The sequence below is a fragment of the Bos grunniens genome, chromosome 13, assembly GCF_055505025.1.
Source record: "Bos grunniens cultivar Pamir isolate PY7600 chromosome 13, Bosgru_T2T1.0, whole genome shotgun sequence".
NCBI classification, from domain to species: domain Eukaryota; kingdom Metazoa; phylum Chordata; class Mammalia; order Artiodactyla; family Bovidae; genus Bos; species Bos grunniens.
The window spans coordinates 64,678,606-64,698,473 of NC_141177.1; the positions used below are offsets into that span (position 1 = coordinate 64,678,606).

The window sequence follows — 19,868 nt, forward strand, 5'->3', positions numbered from 1 at the left end:
TGGAAACTTTTGTTAAAGTCTGCAGTTGGGATTAACACACCACTTAAAACATCAATTCTATTGCTCAAAAACACAGACATCTGGCACAGGTTTCTGTACTTGTGTAGAGTGGGGCCAGGGGGGAGAAGAACTTTGCTTCTTGAAATGGGAGTTAATACATGATATCCTTGGAACAAGGTTTAGTGTCAGGAGATTGTGCTGGCGTCACACAGAGACACTGAACGACGAAACAATGGCAACCACTCAACACGCGTCCAGGGACATCTGTCACCAGCAGCTCCCATGCAGCCAAGGCCACGAGCACCTGTAGCCCCTCAGGGGAAGCACTTGTGCAAATCCTTCTAGTGAATAAGAAACACACTCCTAGCCTGTTGTACGTTTTTGATTCCACATGTAAGCGACATCACACAGTATTTGTCTTTCTGTGATTTATTTCACTTGGCACAATAATGCCCTCCAAATCCATCCACACTGTTGCAAATGGCAAACTTTCACTTTTTTAAAGAAGCAGACTCACAGGTAAAGAGAACTAGTGGTTACTAGCGGGGAGAGGGAAGGATGGGAGAAGCAATTTAGGGTTTAGGGGTGGGGGATGAAGAGGTACAGATTATTGGGTCTAAGACAGGCTACAAGGATCTATTATACAACACAGGGAATATAGCCAATGGTTTGTAATAACTATAAATGGAGCAGAATGTTTAAAAATTGTGAATCACTATATTGACATCCTGTAACTTATAGAATACTACACAGCACATATACTGTAATTAAAAAAAAAAAATAATTTAAAAAGAGAAACACAGCCCTGCCCTGGCTTTGACGACCATACTTCTGCTTTCCTCGTCCCTATGCACTGGCCTCTCCTGGGTCCCCAGCATCTCCTTCTGCCAACTGAGTCCCCACGCTGAGCCCTCGGGCATCTGAAGGGTCCTCGGAGCTCGGCCTCTGCCCTTCTGACCGGCACATACTTCCTGGGCAGCCACTCGGTTGACTCTGCCCCAAACTCTGAGTCACTCTTTCCATCCTCAGCTCCCAAACCTCCACATCACCAGGCCTCCCCATGTGCCCCGGCGTCTCTACTTTTACCTGCAGACAAGTAAACACCAGTTTCAACACGTCATGTCTCCCCAAATTGATCCTCTGGAGTTCTCCTGTCAGCACCTGACTATCCACCCAGCTGACTGGGCCGAAGCACAGAATTGTTGCTGACTGTTCTTCCTCTCTTATTTTTTATATCTAACCAAGGATTCAAGTCCCCTAGATTCTGCCTGAGAAATACATATTGCATCTCTGTCCCCTCCACCACCACCATCTCTGGTGATGATTTTTTGCAACAGCAGCTTAGCAGAGTTTTTAAAGTTAAAAATTACAATTTTCTGTACATTTTTTTCAAGCCATTCTCCTTTTTCTTAAAGAGACACATGTAAAATTTGATCTATAGAAAATTAGGGGAAAAAAACAATTTAAATATTAACCAACTGAAATCCAGTTTAGCCATATTAAAAGATGAAAGTATAAAAGTAAATAAGGTAAAAATTAATTTTACAAAAAGAAAAGAAAGGACATGTGATCCTCTGTGCTGACTCTGCAGTAAAAATGAGGTACTGAGCAAGGTTTCCCTGTTTAGGTATCAAGTATTTCCTGAGCATTTTCCGTGTGCCAGAAACTGTGACAGGCAATGGGAATTGGGGGGGAAAGGGCAATGATCAGGTCCTTAAGCAAAGTTAAATGACAAAAACAAACCAGTAGAATAAAGAGCAAAAGATATGAATTAGTAGTTCACAAAAAAGGAGTAACACATGAAAGTGTCCAATCGCACTCAACAGAGAAATGTGTATTAAATATTTTCCACTTGTAAGATGGTCAAGCCATTCTTTTGAACAGCTTCACAGTGTCCTCAGGATAATGTCCTAACTGTATCACAAGTCCTTTACGACAGGCCACCCTGCCTCCCAAATGCCTCCAGGCTCCTCCTTCTACACCTTTGCAGACCTAGAGGACTTCTACCATCTAAACAGCATCTTTCAAATTGTGTGTTGTAATCCATTAAAGACGTAAAATTGATTTGGTGGGACTCACCTACCATTTTTTTTAACGAATTACAGAGTAATAATAATGGCTACAACAGCTAGCATTTACCAAGTGCATTCTTTGTGCCAGGAGGGTTCTAAAGTGCTTAGTACACATTAACTCACTTGAGCTTCCAGGCACCTCTGTGATGCAGGCACTGTTATGATCCATACTTTACAGCTGAGAAAAGTAAAGTGTGTTCATGAACTTGCCCCAAACACAGGCTGCTGAGGATACAGCTAGAATTTGGACCTGAGCCATCGATCTTCAAAGTCCAGGCCCTTGACCTCTATACCCCGCTGCCTCTCAACATCAGAGCCCATCATGAGGAGGAAGGGCAAGAATCACACTGCTAAAATGTTTACTGGAGTTACTGGTGCATATATGGCTCCCCCCGTGGCTCAGATGGTAAAGAATCTGCCTGCAATGCAGACTTGGGTTGATCCCTGGATCAGAAACATCCCCTGGAGGAGGAAATGGCAACCCACTTCAGAATTCTTGCCTAGAGAATCCCTTGGACCAAGGAGCCTGGTGGGCTACAGTCCATGGGGTCACAAAGAGTCAGACACAACTGAAGCGACCGAGCATGCACGCACGTGTTACAGGTGGAATGTGTTTCTTGCCAAAGATCATATCAAAAGAGTTTGAATCCCTTTGATGCAAAAGGCTCCTCTCCCCCAGAAGCCCAATCAGATACACAACGCACAACCTCTCTAGGTCCTCGGTTTTGAGGTCATCTTCTGGAGGGAGGCCAACTCTGCCTGCAGGGCTGGCCCACTTGCTCTGATCCCCCACCTCCACAATCCCTCTCCCACTGGTTCCCTGCCTCCTGCTCTTCTTACTCCCACCGCTTCATCCCCCACACCTGATGTGGAGCCTCCCCTGGAGTAAGCCTCCAGTATTTGTGGAATGTGCAGATTAAAGCTTTTATCCCTCAGTTACTGAAAATCATACACACTCCGTAAACAGACTTGAAAAAAATTCACCCCCTCATGCTCAGAAACAAACTTTCCAGGTGAGCAGTGAAAATTCTCAGAATTCGTTTCACTGCCCAGGTGACGTTTGTGGGCGGTGCGTGGCTGCACATGCCTACCGCACATGCGTCTTGAGTCATGTGATGTGACAGCTGACAGAGGGATGCAGAGACGGGACTAGATACGGCAGGAGAAGGAGGCAGTTCCCTTCAGAAGTAATCAGTGGAGAAGAGTATTTTTTAAAAATGTCTGTATGTGTATAACTGAGTCATTTTACTGTATGGCAGTTTGGCACAACACTGTAAAACAACTATACTTCAATTAAAATTTTTTTTAATTTTTAAAAAAAGAAACCAAAAGAAAAAAAAAGCAATCAGGAGCAGAGGCCCCTGGCCACCCCACACCAGGTAACTGCCTTTCCTGCCCAAAGCACCATCTGGGGAGCACACTACCCTTCACGGAACTGTTTTGGCTTCAGATCTGCAGCCCTCAGCTGCCAGTTTGCAAAGGAGCCCTGAAAGTTAATCTTTAATAGAACTACTCGTCAATATGATGGCCCATCAGGAGGTTTTCTGCTCATTTATACTTACCTGAACATGGAGAAACCAAATTTATTTGAGGGGAATCACCTTTCCCCTGTGTGCTGAGGACAACTCAGGTGTGCAATAGAGAGTGCCCAACACAGATGGTTGTCAGTGCTCTGACTCTGCCAGGCGGCTGCAGCTAGGCTCCTAGACACACTCCAAAGGAAAGCCGCCCGCCTGTGACACTGCCTGTCGACAGTGGCTTTACTTTCTTAAAACTGTTTCAGGATCAACCTATCCTGAGATAAAGTAAGTAGATGCTCTCATTTTCTCTGTTAAAAATGTTTTTATCTTCTAAAAGAAGACAAAATTCAAAAGGAAAGAAAAGAAACCTGAAACTCTGCGAATTCAAAAGTACAGGTGAGATGGTTTCCTAAGGACTAGGAAATTAGGAATTAGGTCAATGAGTTCCCCGCAAGCAGCAGTGGGAATCTGCCAAGGCCAGGGGTGAGGCTCCCAGGGAGATGGATGTGAGACCAGCCTCCCAGAGTGGGGACCCAGGACTGGGCACTTCCAAGCTCCAGGCAGGTGCTGATATGGGCAGCAGGGATGAGAGAGGGAGAAGGATTAGGAGAGGAAGAAGAGGCTGAGAGCTTATTCTCAGGAAAGGAAGAACTGCCTTGAAATTATTTTAATAAAAATAATAAATAAAACAGCAGTGATGGAGCCAGCAGGAAGGTGTGTAGAAAGAGAAGGCAAATGAGGTGTGAGAACAGAAGTCAGAGCCTTCCCAGGACTCTGGGGCCATCCTGAGACGGGGGAGCAGGAGGAAAGATGGCCTTCTTATCATCATCACTGCCATTCAGGTCACCAACAGAGCACTGAGAGTTCCCTGTGCTGTAGAGTGGGTTCCCGTAGTCATCTATGTAATACATGGTATCAATAGTGTATATGTGGAACGAACACAACACTGATAATCTGTATGTGAAGCTAGCACAAATGTTGCAAAGCAACTAGGCTCCAAAAAAAATTAATTAAAAAAAATAAAATCATCATCACTAGCATTCCAGACACGGAATAGACAAGTTTGAGGGTCCATTGTGAACAAGCGGATGTGGATGTTAATTTTTAATTGACAGTTAAATTCTTGAGTCCTTAAGAATTAATTTGGAGAGAGTCGTAATGACCAGCCCATCACCCCCAAGATCAGAAACATGGGCCAAAAAGTGGTCGAGGATGGACAGCCCTCTAAATTAACTGGAAGAGCAGAAATGGAGAGAGCTTAGTACAGAAAGTGGGGATGTTTTCCAGTTAGTTTGTATCAGTTCAGTTCAAGGTCCCTGTTCCTTTGTGTGGACAGAGAATGTAAAGTTGTTCTTTGAGTTTCTTCTTTTAGGGACCGGAATTGTTATATAAAGCAATAGATCATGAGAAAGAGAGATGATGTTTTCCATACAGGTGGAAGGTAAGCACATTACAGATGCTGTGGCAGGAGAAATGAAGGAGGTGAGCATCATTCCCCATCCTGGTCAAGCCACACCTCAATGGTCAGGACCATGCCAGACCTGGGGCTGGGAGGGAAAAGGGGAAAGCTCCAGAGTGCCACGTAGGCGTGGGGCTGTCTGTAAGCTAACCTAGTGGGAGTGGGCCCCAGAAGGGAAAAAGCTAGCCACCAGGTCATTCTCTCTGGGTAAAACCCAGAGAGCTGGTTGGACAGCTTGTGAAAAGTAAAGCCAAGGTTCTGACGTCTGATAAGAACAAGATCTTACGCTATCTCCTGGAGCCTGACATTTGAGGCTTAGGAAGACAGTCATAGGCAATCTTAACACTTACTCCTTGTTTGAATCTATGACCCCCTCAACCAGACAATCCCCAGCCTGAAACTTAGGGTCTGCCCAACGAGAGGAACCTAACTTGGAAATCCTATCATCTTTTGTTTTTTGCAAGTTTGATGTAATAGAAAATTCTTAAATCATTTATGGCTACTCAGAGCAGAGAAAATGGGCACTTCCAGAGCAAACGAAAGAACTTGATGTAGCTCCTTGAGCATGAAAAGGCTTGCTCCCCAGGGACCATCTCCTGAGTCACAGGCCGACTCGGGAAGTAACTTCAGCTCCCAAAGGCAGGAACAAGCACAGCCCTGCCCTGGCGCAGCCACTGCTCATCACCTGCAAAACCACTCCAGGCAGAAATTCCTCACGGGCCTTTTCACCACTTATTCTAGCAATTTCATGGACTTATTTATCTGTTCACACAGCAAACACATTATCTTAGTCTGGGTTTTGCCAGTAGCAGATCCTGAGTCAGGGTTCGGGGCTGTGGTCTACTGGAAGCTGAAGAATTTGGGTCAGGAAGTGGCGATGGGACAGAAGGAAGGAAAGGCAGCTGGGCAGGATGGTTCCCAAGCCTGGAAGCAGGGAGGCTGATGCCCAGACAAACTCTGGGAGCTAGAGGAAGGAAGGCCTCTCTACCCCGGGCTCCCCGGGGCAGATGAGCGCAGATACTGATGTCAGTAGGTCAGGGTGGGGCCTAGGGTGCTGCGTTTCTGCTAGGCTCCCAGGTCCTGCCGTGCACATTCATGGCTAAGGGCACAGACTTAACACCTCAGCGTTCTAACCCTAAGGCTATTCTTGGGTCACTGGGCTTTCTTGGGTCACTGGTTGAGGCTGCCCTGAGCAGGCATTGTTGCGGGTGCTGCCAGCAGTTCTGCACAGCAGAGCTGGGGCATCCGGGCAAGCCAGCATCTGGTACGTTCAGCTTTTACTGTTAGAGACTTGGAAGGCTGCTGGGGTTTGAGAGGGGGTACATGCCATGACTGCTAGCTGCAAGGTTCAGACTGTGGCAGAGGAGCAAGGGCAGGAGTAGGGAGTGTAGCTGGCAGACTATTGCCCAGATCTGAGGGACAAGGATGCTGCAAAGTACGAGGATTACAGAGACGTGCTGAAAACAGATCAAATAGACCTTTGCTTTCATACATTATAGATTAAATGTGGAGTGTGAGGGAAAAGGAATCGGAGTACTCCAAGCTTTCAGACCTAAGCAACTGAAAGAACCGAGCTGCCATTACACAAGAAAGGAAGATGGGCAGGAACAGTCCGGAGAAACACCTGAGCCGCATGGGGAACACACATTAGGTTTCAGATGCCTGCTCGGCATCCAAGCAATTGCATGAAGAGGTAGCACCTGCCCATCCAGAGGTCAAAAGAAGCTGCCCAAGCGAGGGATGTGAAGCTGGGAATCGTCTGCCTGCAGTCTGTCTTTAAGTTCTAAGGCTCTGTTTCCTAAGAACGCAAACATTCTGTGTTACAGAAAAGAGACAGACAGAGACCGAGGCCTGACCTTTGGGCACCACGATATGTGGAGGATGGGGTAGGACCAGAACTGGCAAAGGAGAAGGCGATGGGGTAAGCAGGGAGGAAGGAGGCCCCAGGAGCGTGATCTCAGAGAAGAGCAAGAACTGACGTGCCGAATGCTCCCGCAGACCGAGGAGAGCGTGCAAATACGGCAGGAGGGTACAGCAGGGGAGGCCACTGGTGGCCAGATGAGAACAGGCCTTATGGAGCCACGGGGTGCAAGGGCTTCATTAAAGGGGGTTAAGAGAAAACAGGAAAACGGAGGCAGCAGACAGAAACTGATCCCATGGTTTGCTGTAATGGGTAAAAGAGAAAATGAGGCAGTAGCTGGAAAGGGAGGTGGGGTAAGACAGATTTTCTCAAAGGTGGAGGAGAAGACAGAGTGGATGCTCCAGGAGGGAAGGGCCAGAATCAGGGTGAAGGAGAGAGAAGCAAGCATTGCTGGAGCAACGTCCCAACATAAGCAAGCTTAAAGCGTGGGTCCTAGAAAAAAGTAAGTAGAAAGTTTACCAGGAGACCATAGGTTATCTCAGTATGATAGGAAACCTAATCAAATTTTACTCTTTTGATTCTAAATAGAGTATTATTAAACATAGGTCAGAAAAAAAAAAAAATTCCAACATTCAATTAGGTAAGAGGTCACTTCCCCAGTGACTCCTTTAAAAGACAGTTGTAAAGGATATCAAATGGTTTCTTTCATATAATACATTGTGGCTTGACAAAAATCCATTTAGGAATAACATATACTTGATCCAGTACATTTAATGTAAAAGATTCAGAGAGTCTCTCTGATGGTAACAAATAAAAACATTCAGAAAGAATATTTCCTGTCTTGGCGATGGTAAATGTCATTAGCCAAGTTCGTCTTCTGGTGCATTTTTCGATGGTGTGTGGTATTTATTTACCCCATGTTAGTAAGGAGTGAATAGTCACTGGCTTTCAATTTTCACATCAATCGCAGCAAAAAGATTCTATTTTCTACACAGTCTGGTATTGAAATTGACTTAGCATCTCAGAACTGTCAAAAATTTCTTTTACGAAAGGTTTGCTTTACACAGACTATAAAGCAGGTGTCATCCTTGACACTTGCATTCTGTATTCAGGCCGCTGTTCTCTGGAAAAGCAGCATTAAAGAACGTCAGAAAAGGTCTTAGCGAGGCCCAGCCGTCACGCTCGGCGCCCCTCGGCTCCCTCTGCAGTCAGTTTCCGAGCTGGAGATGTCAGAGGCTCTGTGCTTCAGCTTCTAACGAGGACGAGAAGGATGCTATCAGCTGCCCCAAAACTCATCTTTGCTAACAGGTCAGCCTGTCACTTACTTTCCTCTGTTAAAAACGGGAACCTCTGTTTCCATTCAAATTAGAAGAAGTCTATATTAAGTATGGGATTAAGGAATTCAGAACTTACTCCAAGGAAACCTCCCAACAGGTATACTTATATAAAGGACCTGTTCTCTGCCCAGATGACAAACAGAAAAATAATGCAAAATCGCTCTCTTCCAGCTCTTTCTTTCCCATGACAAAGTACTGCTCCTGTGTTTCATTAAGTGGGCCTAATTTTCTCCACATTTATTTTAACTGTGTCCCCTGAATCACCAGCAGGCTGCAAGGGATGTCATTCAATTTTACCAATGAGAAACCGCTAACCTTAATCCACAGGGCAACTGGGCCTGAGGCAAAATCCACAAGTCCAGGTGTTTCTGACAGGAGCAAATGGACATTGTTGCAGGAGCCTCCATCCTGCAGCAAAGAGGGCTTGCTCAGCTCGGGAGGGGGCGAGGGGATGAAGGGAGGGCTGCAAACTGCTACCAGGTCAGACAGAGGCAACTCCTTCTCACAGGCACCCACCCCAATGCCTTAAGCCCACTTAGGACACGGCTTTCCTCTTCATCATCCCACTTCTCTTTGAGTGGGATGCAGTTCTACACATCTCGGAAACAGAGCTAACTCAGCAGTCTTTCTGAAAACCCAAGGGGCCATGAAGCATGACGGGGCTGTGGAAGAAGGCTTTGCCCTAAAGCAGGGGTCCCCAGCCTCCAGGATCTACTGCCTGCTGATCTGATATGGAGCTCATGTAATAACAATAGAAATAAAGTGCACAACAAATGTAATGCGCTTGAATCATCCCGAACCATCCCCACCCCACCCCTACTCCGTGGAAAAACTGTCTTCCGTGAAACCGGTTCTTGGTGCAAAAAGGTTGGGGATTGCTGCTCTAAAGGAAGCAGAGTCTGAGACACACTTGCAAGAGCTCTCACCCCTGTGAAGACAACACCTGGGCTGGCAGCTCTGTCCAGAAAAGTTTTTATAAAGGAACATGCGCCCTCATCCTTGGGGTCTCTGCAAACCTCAGTGTCACTATTTGCCAATATCTCTCTACTTTTCCACACTGGAAGAACGTCCTGGTTCAGCCATCCCTGACCAAAGATATTTATTTGTTCAGAAGCTCCCCCACCCCAGTTTTGCTTTTTTTTTTTTTTTTTTGGTCTAAACTGTATAATCCATCAAGGGATGAACCTTTGCCAAAAATTGCCTTTCAAACTGGCCTGTCTGTCCATCAATGGATGAGTGACTATCCCAACCTACACACCTCATCACCCACAGGCTGTTCCTCTGCCTGCCTGTGACCCCAGCCATCATGTCACTTAATGAAACCAAACCAGCATATCATCTCCTCCCAAAGCACCCATCCTCACAATCGTTGGGTACAGTTGGGTGAGCTCTGAGTACACCAGCAGTGAGGATGATGGTTTTCCACTATGAAAAGGGGCCAAGAAAAGAGGGGATTAAAAACACTTGTCTGCCAAGCAGTAAACCCCAAAGCTTGACATCAAGAACAAAAAGTTCCAGGGGACTTCCCTGGCGGTCCAGGGGCTAAGACTCTGAGCTCCCAGTGCCGGGCACCCCGGTTCAAACTCTGATTGGGGAACTAGACCCCACATGTCTCAGCTAAGACCCGGCTCAGCCAAATAAATAAATAATAAATACAAAATAATAATAATAAAAAGTTCCAAAGCAATCAATACAAACATTATGAAACCATCAAAACTGCTGATGTCGTAAACAAAATTTGTCAACAGCCACTAAGAATTCATTAAAAGTAAATTTATTGTTTTTTTTAAAAAAAAAAACAAAACTGTGCAATATGTGCTTCTCAAGACATTTGGACTCTGGCTTGTTGCTCATCTCTTCTCAGGCTTCAGTTTGGCCAGGCTAAACGAGAAACACGGTACAGACACACGGTTAGTGAGCACAGGTAAGGGAGACAACCACGACGCGTGTTTGCTATTCTCTCATAAGCCTACGTGTGATCCAGACTACAACATCGCGTTTTAAGATCTGATCGTGTTCATTGTGTTCTTAAGACAATTATATACTGAAAAGGGAACGACAGCCATATATCTGATTTCAACCAAACAAGGTTTCAAACGAAATTATCCTTTACCTCGTACAGAACAGGATAAAACCATGCTGGAGGGACCCAGGGAATCATTGTCAATGTAATTGGAGGATTCAATTTTAATGGTGACAAAGCACCATGGTTTTTGCTTTCATGGTCCAGGGGGCGACGGGCCCTCAGCCGTCATGTGTCACAACAGCAAACGAAGCACCCTTATGAGGCATGAGTGGGATCACGTCCAGGAAGCTTCAATTTTAGACGGCAGACAATTCTATGACATTGAGAATGATTCTAATTTTTCAGGCAAAGTAGCATCAAATTACACTTATTCCAGGGTGAAAAACGGGGAATACATCGATTTTAAGTGCTTACTATCTGAACATACTGTCCCAAATAAGGGAGTTTATTTTCTTTTTGATTATTTCATTCTGGAGATGGAAACTCACCAAAAAACACATTGCTTAATGATGCTGTTGCTTTCTTTGAAAAGTAGACACATTTAAAACATTAAACAACAGATCTCTCTCCTTCTAAAGGATAGACTTAGTTCCCTCTTTGGTGGCAATTTCAGACAATTGCAGAATTCTAGGAAACATTTTATGGTATTAAATTTGAATAGCCAAGCATTCGAGAACCAGAATATCCAAAGGAATCTGTGATATCAGAGGGCAGACAATTCCATGATATTCGAAAAAGAACGAAGGCTCTAAATCAGACCCTCCTTCTGCCCTGCACTTTCACAAAGAATGATCACATCAACAAAGTCATGTTTATCTGTTTCGTAGAGAAACCCGGGTTTCTCAGATCCAAAGCCATTTTAATTAAGGCTGTGGGAGTGCCTTTGGGGCAAGAGAAGATGTCATACAAGGACAAATTCATACAAACAAGGAACACTTTACATTTGTCACTTGATTCCTTATAGATTTAAATTTGTGATTTAAAACTTGCATTAAGGTAGCTTTTGCATTTTTGCATTCATATACTCCATAATTTATAAGCAGACATATAAATATGACTCCCAATATTCTTTCCTAGAGCTGTTTATCAATAATTAAACCATTTTTATGACTACTATTCAATACTCAAAGTAGAAAACCATGTCATCTGTATAGACCAACGAATAAAAATACCTATTCAGGGTGCCATGGATTCCTGCAGTACAGTTTTAAAATATATATATATTACCATGTGTAAAACGGAAGCTAGTGGAAAGCTGCTATGTCGCACAGGGAGCTCAGCTCCATGCTCTGTGATGACTGAGAGGGGTGGGATGGCAGGGAGGCTCGAGAGGGAGGGGATATACGTATACAGAGAGCTGATTCAGTTGTATAGCAGAAACACAACACTGTAAAGCAATCATACTCCAATAACAAAATTTTTTAAAAATATGGTATATCTATTTGGCCCTCATCAAATGTAACCAAAACTCACAGACAACTTACAGGGGAAGGAAGAGAGTGTGTGTGTGTTTTGGGAGCAGGGGAGGGGGATGGTGGGGAGCAGAGCCTGCGAGCCTAATTTGAAGGAAAGTATATCATTCCCTCAAGAGACTAAAAAGAAAAAGTTCACATGCCTAAAAAGCCAGACATGTAACATCTAATGCTCCTTACCCTTACTCTTTGCTTTCTGTTAACCAAAAACAGAAACAAATCATAACATCCCCCACCACACACACCCCGCATCTCCTTACAAAGTGTTCTAAGAAATTAAATGCACATACACTTTTTGATTAAGGTATTTTAAAGCAACAGCACTAAAAGAATCTCATCCTGTTTTCCTCAACAGAACAAAAAAAAAAAGGAAGAGATTCATTTTAAATCTTACTATCTTCCCCTTTGTTGTTACAAAAAAAAAGGAAACATAAAAGAATCAACCCAAAAGTCTATTTAGTCTCAAATAATTAGATTTAGTAGGTATGGAGGCAATATAAAAAATGCTTTGAAAAATCTAACAGTGCTTTCAGAGTCTTCTCAAATACTAAGGGCATATCATAATGGTATGAAGGAGTGCCAATAGACAACCAAAGAAAAAGTTTATTTTACTCTAATAAAGGGTCCTCAACTCATTTTCAAGGAGGTGTATTCGGCAAGCTTCAATCATTTCCCTAAAGAAAACCAGTGGGAAGAGAGCCACGTTCTAGGGAACTCGACAAGTTACTGCAACATGTTCGGATATATCTGCATTGTCCATGTGGTGGTGTGTGGCTCTCCTGGGAGGAAAAAATAAACTGTTTTGTGGAATTCATACACTTCCTGGGGTAAAAGGACTCCCGACACAGCTAATTTGAAGCTGCCTGCATGTAGCATCAGCGCTCTGCCGATACAGTGGGCATAAATCACCTAAAAAGCAGAGATCATAGTATATAATAAAAGGATTAGGAAGTGATGAGTTTTGAGTAGTCGTTATCTTTGTCATAGAAGTTATCTAATTTTTAATAATGGCTGGGTTTAACAGTCAGTGGCAAAATTTCCAAAATTGATCAACTCTCACAAGTCAGCATGAGCTTACTCCAGCATATCTGTCCCAGAAAAGTGTGAATGTCCATGTGTTTCTCAGTAGCCATTCTTAAGCATTGGGAGGCTATAAACTTAGTTTTTAGGAAAAAACTTTCAGGCTGCACTTAAACAAAAAATGTGATTTTCAAGAACACTCAGGCCTCTGAAGTTACAAATCAGTCGTCATTGTCACAGAGCTGGCTTTCACTACAGGTTAGAGGCATAACCTATAGCATTTGATCTAGTGTACATGTTCGCAGTCGCTAAGTTGTGTCCAACTCTTGGCAACCCTGTGGACTGTAGCCCACCAGGCTCCTCTGTGCGTGGGATTTCCCAGGCAAAAATACTGGAGTGGGTTGCCATTTCCTCCTCCAGGGAGCTTCCTGACCCAGGAATTGAACCCGTCTCCTGCACTGGCAGACAGATTCTTTACCACTGAGCCATCAAGGAAGCCCACATGTTTTACAGAACTTTTAGCTCAGAAAACATTGCATAGGGTTGCATTTAGGGTCCCTTTGAAAGAAAATAAATTTGCCAAGTGCCCCCACACTCACCATTCCTCTAGCCCCAAAAAGAAAACTCTACCATAAAGCCTCTCTTATTCTGGAGTTGCAAGTTACAGAAAAAAATAATGTCTAATTAAAATAATGTATAAATTTCTAAAATAATTTACAAACAAACTAGAATTTTGCTTATTTCGTATTCCATGAGGTGACCAGAGCACTGAATCCATCAGATAATGGTTGGCTGATGAAGGACACCTACAAGCCTTCAGGAAGACTTCACTCAGGAGCGGGTTGTAGAAGCAGGATTGGTCTCCAGGCCAAATGTATACATTTTAGGGGAGGTTTCCTCTAATTTCATAGTTTTTGATTCAAAGAAGACAGGGGTGCAAATTCCCTCAATGTTAATTGATGGGCAACAGCCTAATTTCTGTGTGTTATTTAGATGCCTGATTATGAGCTGAGAAGCCTTCTGACTAACACCAAAATGGAAATAAAGTGGCAGTTAGAGCAATTCCATCCATCAGTGCCCCTGGACATGAAAATATAATGATGAAAGATGATCTGACTAAAAATGCATTCAGGAGGAGTGGTATATCAACAAGAAAAACTCCCGTATAAAAGGATGCTAATTCTAGTGTTCTGAAGCACTGAATATGGAAATGTGATCGTATTTAATTTAAAGCTGATACTGCTCATGGGCCAAGCTCTGTGTTATCTACGCCTATAGTTTACTTCCTCCATGCACTTGACTTAGCTCTGGCTGAGTCCATCCACAGGACACATCTGGTGTGTGTATAGCCTGCAGGTTGGGCTTGAGTCCTCAACTTCATGGTCTTGACTTATCTATAACTCCCTGAGTTATTGAGGTCAACCCCAGGACCATAAATCAGGAAATTCTATGAAAATAAAAACTCTTGTTCACATTTTACAATTAAAAAAAGCTAAAAGGAAGGGATTCATAATGCAGGATAACGACTTTTTGAAGAGTTAAGTGGTGATACCATCTGTTTTCAATTTTAAACCATCATCTTGATATGTTTAGGGTTTTAATTTATGGAACAATCAAGCAATCTTTATATTTAACACTAAATACCTGGATACTATAAATCACCTCCAATGAGCATTTATGGGAGAGTTTCAGAGCAACTTCTGAACACCTTGTCACTTTTATTGTGTAGCCATGATTTGTAAAAAAAATGATATGCTAAGTAATCCTAGAGTATAATTTAGGGGCACAAAAACAACTGTCAGGAAACAGCCAGAGACTGCATTTAATGAAATCTTTACTGACTGAAGCAGTAAGTATTAAATTAATCAACACAGCTTAATTGAAGCTCTATTTGTAACATTTTTTTAGACTTGTTATTAATGAGCCTTTATGCACTACCACTAACTTGAGCTCCATGTTCAGTGTCAACAATGAACCATTGTTCACACACACAAAAGAATAAACAGGGGCTGTGAGGGCCCTTTGTCTCTGTCCCTCCTTCCTCTCAACAGTTATTTACATGATTGGCAAGATAGCATCTTTCAGGCACTTTAAAAGGGTCTGAAATAGCTCCAGTGAAATCCTTAAGAAAGTAAAAACACGGCAATGAAACCTGGGAGTTAGAGAGGAGTCTCAGCTGACCTCAAAGTCCTCACATCTGGCGCTGGCCTGGCACTCACAGTGGGGACGGGCCAGCCCCGCCCGGTAGCACCTACCTGAACATGTCTCCCAAGCCCCTCAGCTTCCCCTTCTTGGCTTTCATCTTCTCCTTCTCCTTGTCTCTGTCTTTCTTCTTTTCTTTGCCTATTTTCTCTTTCCTCCGATCGGGCTTCTCGCCTCTGTCTTGGTTTCCATTCATCTGTCTCTCCAGAGAGTGGGAAGGCTGGTCGCTGGCTGTGGATACAGATTCCCTTCCTGATCTCGAACTTTCTTCCGTGTCTTCTTCCACTTAAAAGGAAACAAACACACAAAAAAGATAAGGAACATGGGGAACCAAAGGGATAAAAATAAGGAGGTTGAAGTAGTGTGAGGGTTTCTTTCCCATATTTCCAATGAGGCTTGCAAACACTGTTTATCCTGTGTAGAATTAGAATGGAACACGTGATGTAGATGACCACCATGCATGTGTGTACTCCTGCATGAAGATAAGGGGCCAACGGTAAGAGAGTAATAGTCACAGTAACAGTAATAGTAATGGTAACAGTATAGCATTAGTAATAGCAACAATATATTATTAGTAATGGTATAGTATTAGTATAGTGATAGTAATCTGAGTCCCAGACCAGATGGATTCCCTCATGTTGATACGGAGCCTGTACTGCTGTGGGGATAAGCAAGCCCTCATCACACAGCTGACCCCAAAGATCCTCAGTATCACATTTGCAAAATGAAAACAAGCAGCCTCTCACCAACAGTTTCCTTTCCTCCTGTGTAAGGGGGATGAAGCTCCACCCCAGCCCCTCATGGATTTGTTCAGTTGCACCCCTCACTAGTAAGCACACCAATGTCAACACAGGACTTCTTTCCTCAGCCTCCCAAATATGCCCGTTTGTGATTTCTGCATAGAGAAGAGTGGATGTTCACAGCCTCTCTAACTTTTTCCTTATATAGTACTACATTGTTATTGTGAGGCCAGCATTACAAGCCAATGTTACTATATGTTCTAATCTGAAATAATGTTGCGTTTTGGTTGACACAATGATAGGTGAACAGAGAGGTGGATGGAGCCATGAAGGCATAAATCCACAGCCTCACAGTCCTTTGAACTTTGCAGATAAAAGCTATACTTTAGTGATAACAATATTCCATCCTTTGAAGCAACACTTAGTCAGCATATGGTCCAATGGTACCCCCAAAACCTTTTGCATTTGAAAGAATGACAAGTCTCCACCTCCAAAAGAGCTTCAGGAATTTCTATTTTAGGACGCAATAGATGTACACACGCACAGCCATCCTCATAAATCCTTTTCCAGATTAGTTGCCTAAGGTTTTTCCAAATATAGTAAGAATTATTGGGGCTCCAGGGTACCGCTTGAAATCTGAGGTCATTTCCACCCCCCTGCATCAACAAAAAAAGTAGGAATCAGCGTTTTTGAGCTTCTTTTAACACAGAACCATATAAGACAGAAATCTTTCACAAAGAACCAACCTCTAGATCAAGTTAATATACCTTCAAGTGAAATTCAGTCTTGCCTCTCCACCAGAACTTGAGTTAGCAATACACAAAATTACGAGTATAAGAAGACCAGTCTCAGTATCATCTTATTTACAAGACAGAAACACTCACAGCCTTGTAAAACAACCTTAGGATTACAAAAGGGGAAGAGCGGGGGGAGGGATAAATTAGAAGTTTGTAAAATATACATGCTATTATACATAAAATATATAACCAACAAGGACCCACTGTATAGCAAAGGGAACTCTGTCCAATATTCTTTAATAACCTATATGGGAAAAACATCTGAAAAAGTATGGATATATGTATATATATCACTGAATCACTTTGCTGTACACTGGAAACTAACACAACATCGCAAATAAACTATGTTCTATTGTGAAATAAAAATCAAATTAAAAAAAACAACATCTTAGTATCTTAGTGTCCTATTAAACTCTCACAGCTCTTAGATGATACTAACAAATGATGTACACAGATCTTAGAAGATACTAACAAATGATGTAAACTTGGTTAAGGTACAACCTTAACCAAGTTTAAAAAAATTTTAATGCTAATTATTTAGCTAATAACCAAAGAAAGTGTAGAATTCTTTTGTTTTCACATTTGATTAAAAATATGAGGCAACCTATTTTCCATCCCATCCCAGTCTACAGCCAAAGAGTAAAAATACCACTGTGTCTAAATCCAAAAGGTACTTTGGAAGTCACTTAGACCAACATCTTCCATTTCTTGCTAAGGAAACAGAGGTTTGGGGCCAGCACACCGCCAGTGTGGGGCTCTCTGTACTATATTCTGGCACAGTTGTACCTCAGCCAGACCTTCACATGTTTCTTTGATCAACTCTGTTTGTGATTGCTCAATCCCATGCTTCATTCAGCATGGATGCAGGTCATCTATCATCCAGTCACTCCACTCTCTGCCCAGAAGATCATTCCAGCAGCCAGCACCATGTCTCAAGAAACCCACTGCCAGTCTCATGTGGTCGTCCAGCACTGTGACTAGTAGCTGCTACTGAGGAAATCACTCCCGTGGTTAGAACCAGTGTGCACAGGGACTCAAGGACAGGCTTCCAACCAAAGCAAGGCTGGCTTCCCTCTGCACTGGGGTAACTAACTGGGAGCCACTCTCCTCCTCCAAGGGACAAGCACGCATTTTCAAAAGCTGATCATTTTAGTCTCTGTCAGTTCATATGGAAATAGGAATTGAGAGGGTTTGTTAGAAAAAGCCAGTTCCAACTTTCAGATGGACATTGCTAGAGAAAATCCATAGCCTTACAAATAACTGCTGAGTTAAGGCCGTGATTGTTGTGTTGTACACACAGAGCAGGGAAAGAATAATGGTCCTGGCCCAGGGAGGTCTCACTGTATAGCCTTTTCCAGTGGGTGCTCCCCAAGAGAATGTAAAATATAGCTTAAGCAGGGTTGCAGCCTCTTGTCTGAAAACATCCTTGAACTTCGCTGTGCTCTATCTGGTTACAAACTACTGCTTCCACATTTTGTGGGAAATGAGTGTGGCCTCGACTTGGAGGCAATGGACCAAATCATGAAAAGACAGTTCTCAAAAGTACTCAGGAGCTACAAAACCTATATATATACTCAAGTTAGATACAGGGAGTAAGTAAGTCAGGTCGCTCAGTCGTGCCCGACTCTTTGCGACCCCATGGACTATAGCTCACCAGGCTCCTCTGTTCATGGGATTCTCCAGGCAAGAATTCTGGAGTGGGTTGCCATTTCCTTCTCCAGGGGAACTTCCCAACCCAGGGATCGAACCCAGGTCTCCCACATTGCAGGCAGATGGTTTAACCTCTTAGCCACCAGGGAAGACCCAGATAAAGGGATGCTAGTCAATATTCTACAAGTTCTGCAGGCAAAACTCATTTTACCTACCTGTCCAAAGCGCTTTGTACAAATTTTATGATTGCACTTCTCATATGATACAATCACAGGTCTGTTTCCCACTCTCTAAGCTTCTAAAATGAGGACCACTGGCCAGACAGAAGCTGCCTATGAATGACTGTTTCACAGAAAGATTAGTGGTAAACTTGACTCATGACTTTATCCCAACCAGACAAACTTTTACCCACATATCAAACTTTTATCTCCACATATCACTATCCTCTGACTTCAGAATGATGCCTATGTTCCTCTCATTAAGCCTGACAACACCAGCCACACCCCAGTGACAGTAGCCACAGGGAGGTCGTTGCTCTTGGTTATCTCATCAGTTTCTGGTAGGGTTTTAACTATTATTGTTAATGCTGTACATATTGTCTAATGGATTGTATGACCCTCTACAATGTCTGAAACTATAAACAAAAAAACGAGCTCAATAAACATAAATGACTTCGTCTTCCACAGCGACCATTATCATAAATCATGAATGGAAGATCAGAAGCGATTCTGCTAGTTTTCTGCCTAATAGTTTTGGCAGAAGCACACGGGGCATATGTCTGCTCTTGGCTCTGACACAGAAAAAAGGCAGCGCCTTCATAACTAACTATATGCTGAAGGCACATTTGGTGCCAATTCCTTTCATATTCCCAATAATTTCCTGGTGTATGTAATACGACTTATCTTCAAAAGTGGGTGAAGCAGAGAAAATTAGTATTAAATCATTTACTAACTCCAGGTTTTGTAACCTCATTTTGTAAAATCAAAACTCCTAGCTCAGTTTCCTGCTCAAAGCCAGTGGACTGTTTTACAATAATACTTGTACATTTGAGAATTCTTTATGCTTGTTCTGAACATTCTGATTTAGATAATACACTATCACAGAAACTCTTCTGGGGGTGTATGGGTGTAACTAATCCTTTCAAATGCCAACTAATTAAAAATATTTAGCAATATGTGGCTTCCTATGTATAAACATAAGATGTTCTTTTAGAGTATTACATTATATATGCTTCAAACACTAAAATTATTTGATAGAGAAAAATAAGAATCTCACTTTACCCCATTTCTAGGCAGAATTGCTTTGGTTTTTAAAAGCTTATGTAAATTGGTTACACATGCTTAAATTTTTTTAAAAATGTATATATTCAAGGTCATTGATAGACTACTCAAATTATTTTCAGTTTTAAAACCAATCTTTGTATAATTCATATCAGCTTTATAATAAGGTAAATAAAATACTTTATTCCCTTAAAAAACACAAAAGATATTCAGATAAACAATTTTCAAGGAAGAAAAGCACTGGTGATATATAATGCACAAATGACTTGATCTATTGTGTTCATACAGTAAATTACAATGAAAGAACGAATCATAAACCTACATTTAGGTAATTTACTATTTTAAATGCTATATAAATTTACATTTTTTTTCTCGTTATTGTTTCCTTTCTTTTTGCAGATAGTCTGCCCAAAGAAAGATGATTACCTCCTT

At 42.6% G+C, this 19,868-nt stretch overlaps 1 protein-coding gene across 49 annotated transcripts in view; it reads right to left on the bottom strand.

Moving 5' to 3' along the window:
- The window catches only part of PARD3 (par-3 family cell polarity regulator), a 579,141-nt gene that overhangs the window by 168,495 nt on the left and 390,778 nt on the right, over positions 1–19,868 (bottom strand). For 47 of the 49 annotated variants that reach the window (XM_086334618.1, XM_086334607.1, XM_086334597.1 and 44 more), the window contains one exon: positions 15,023–15,254. In XM_086334618.1, the coding sequence (XP_086190744.1) occupies positions 15,023–15,254 (232 nt within the window). Of the gene's footprint in view, positions 1–10,007; positions 10,131–15,022; positions 15,255–19,868 lie in introns of those variants that run through there. The other 2 variants (XM_086334642.1, XM_086334641.1) reach the window with 1 other exon arrangement.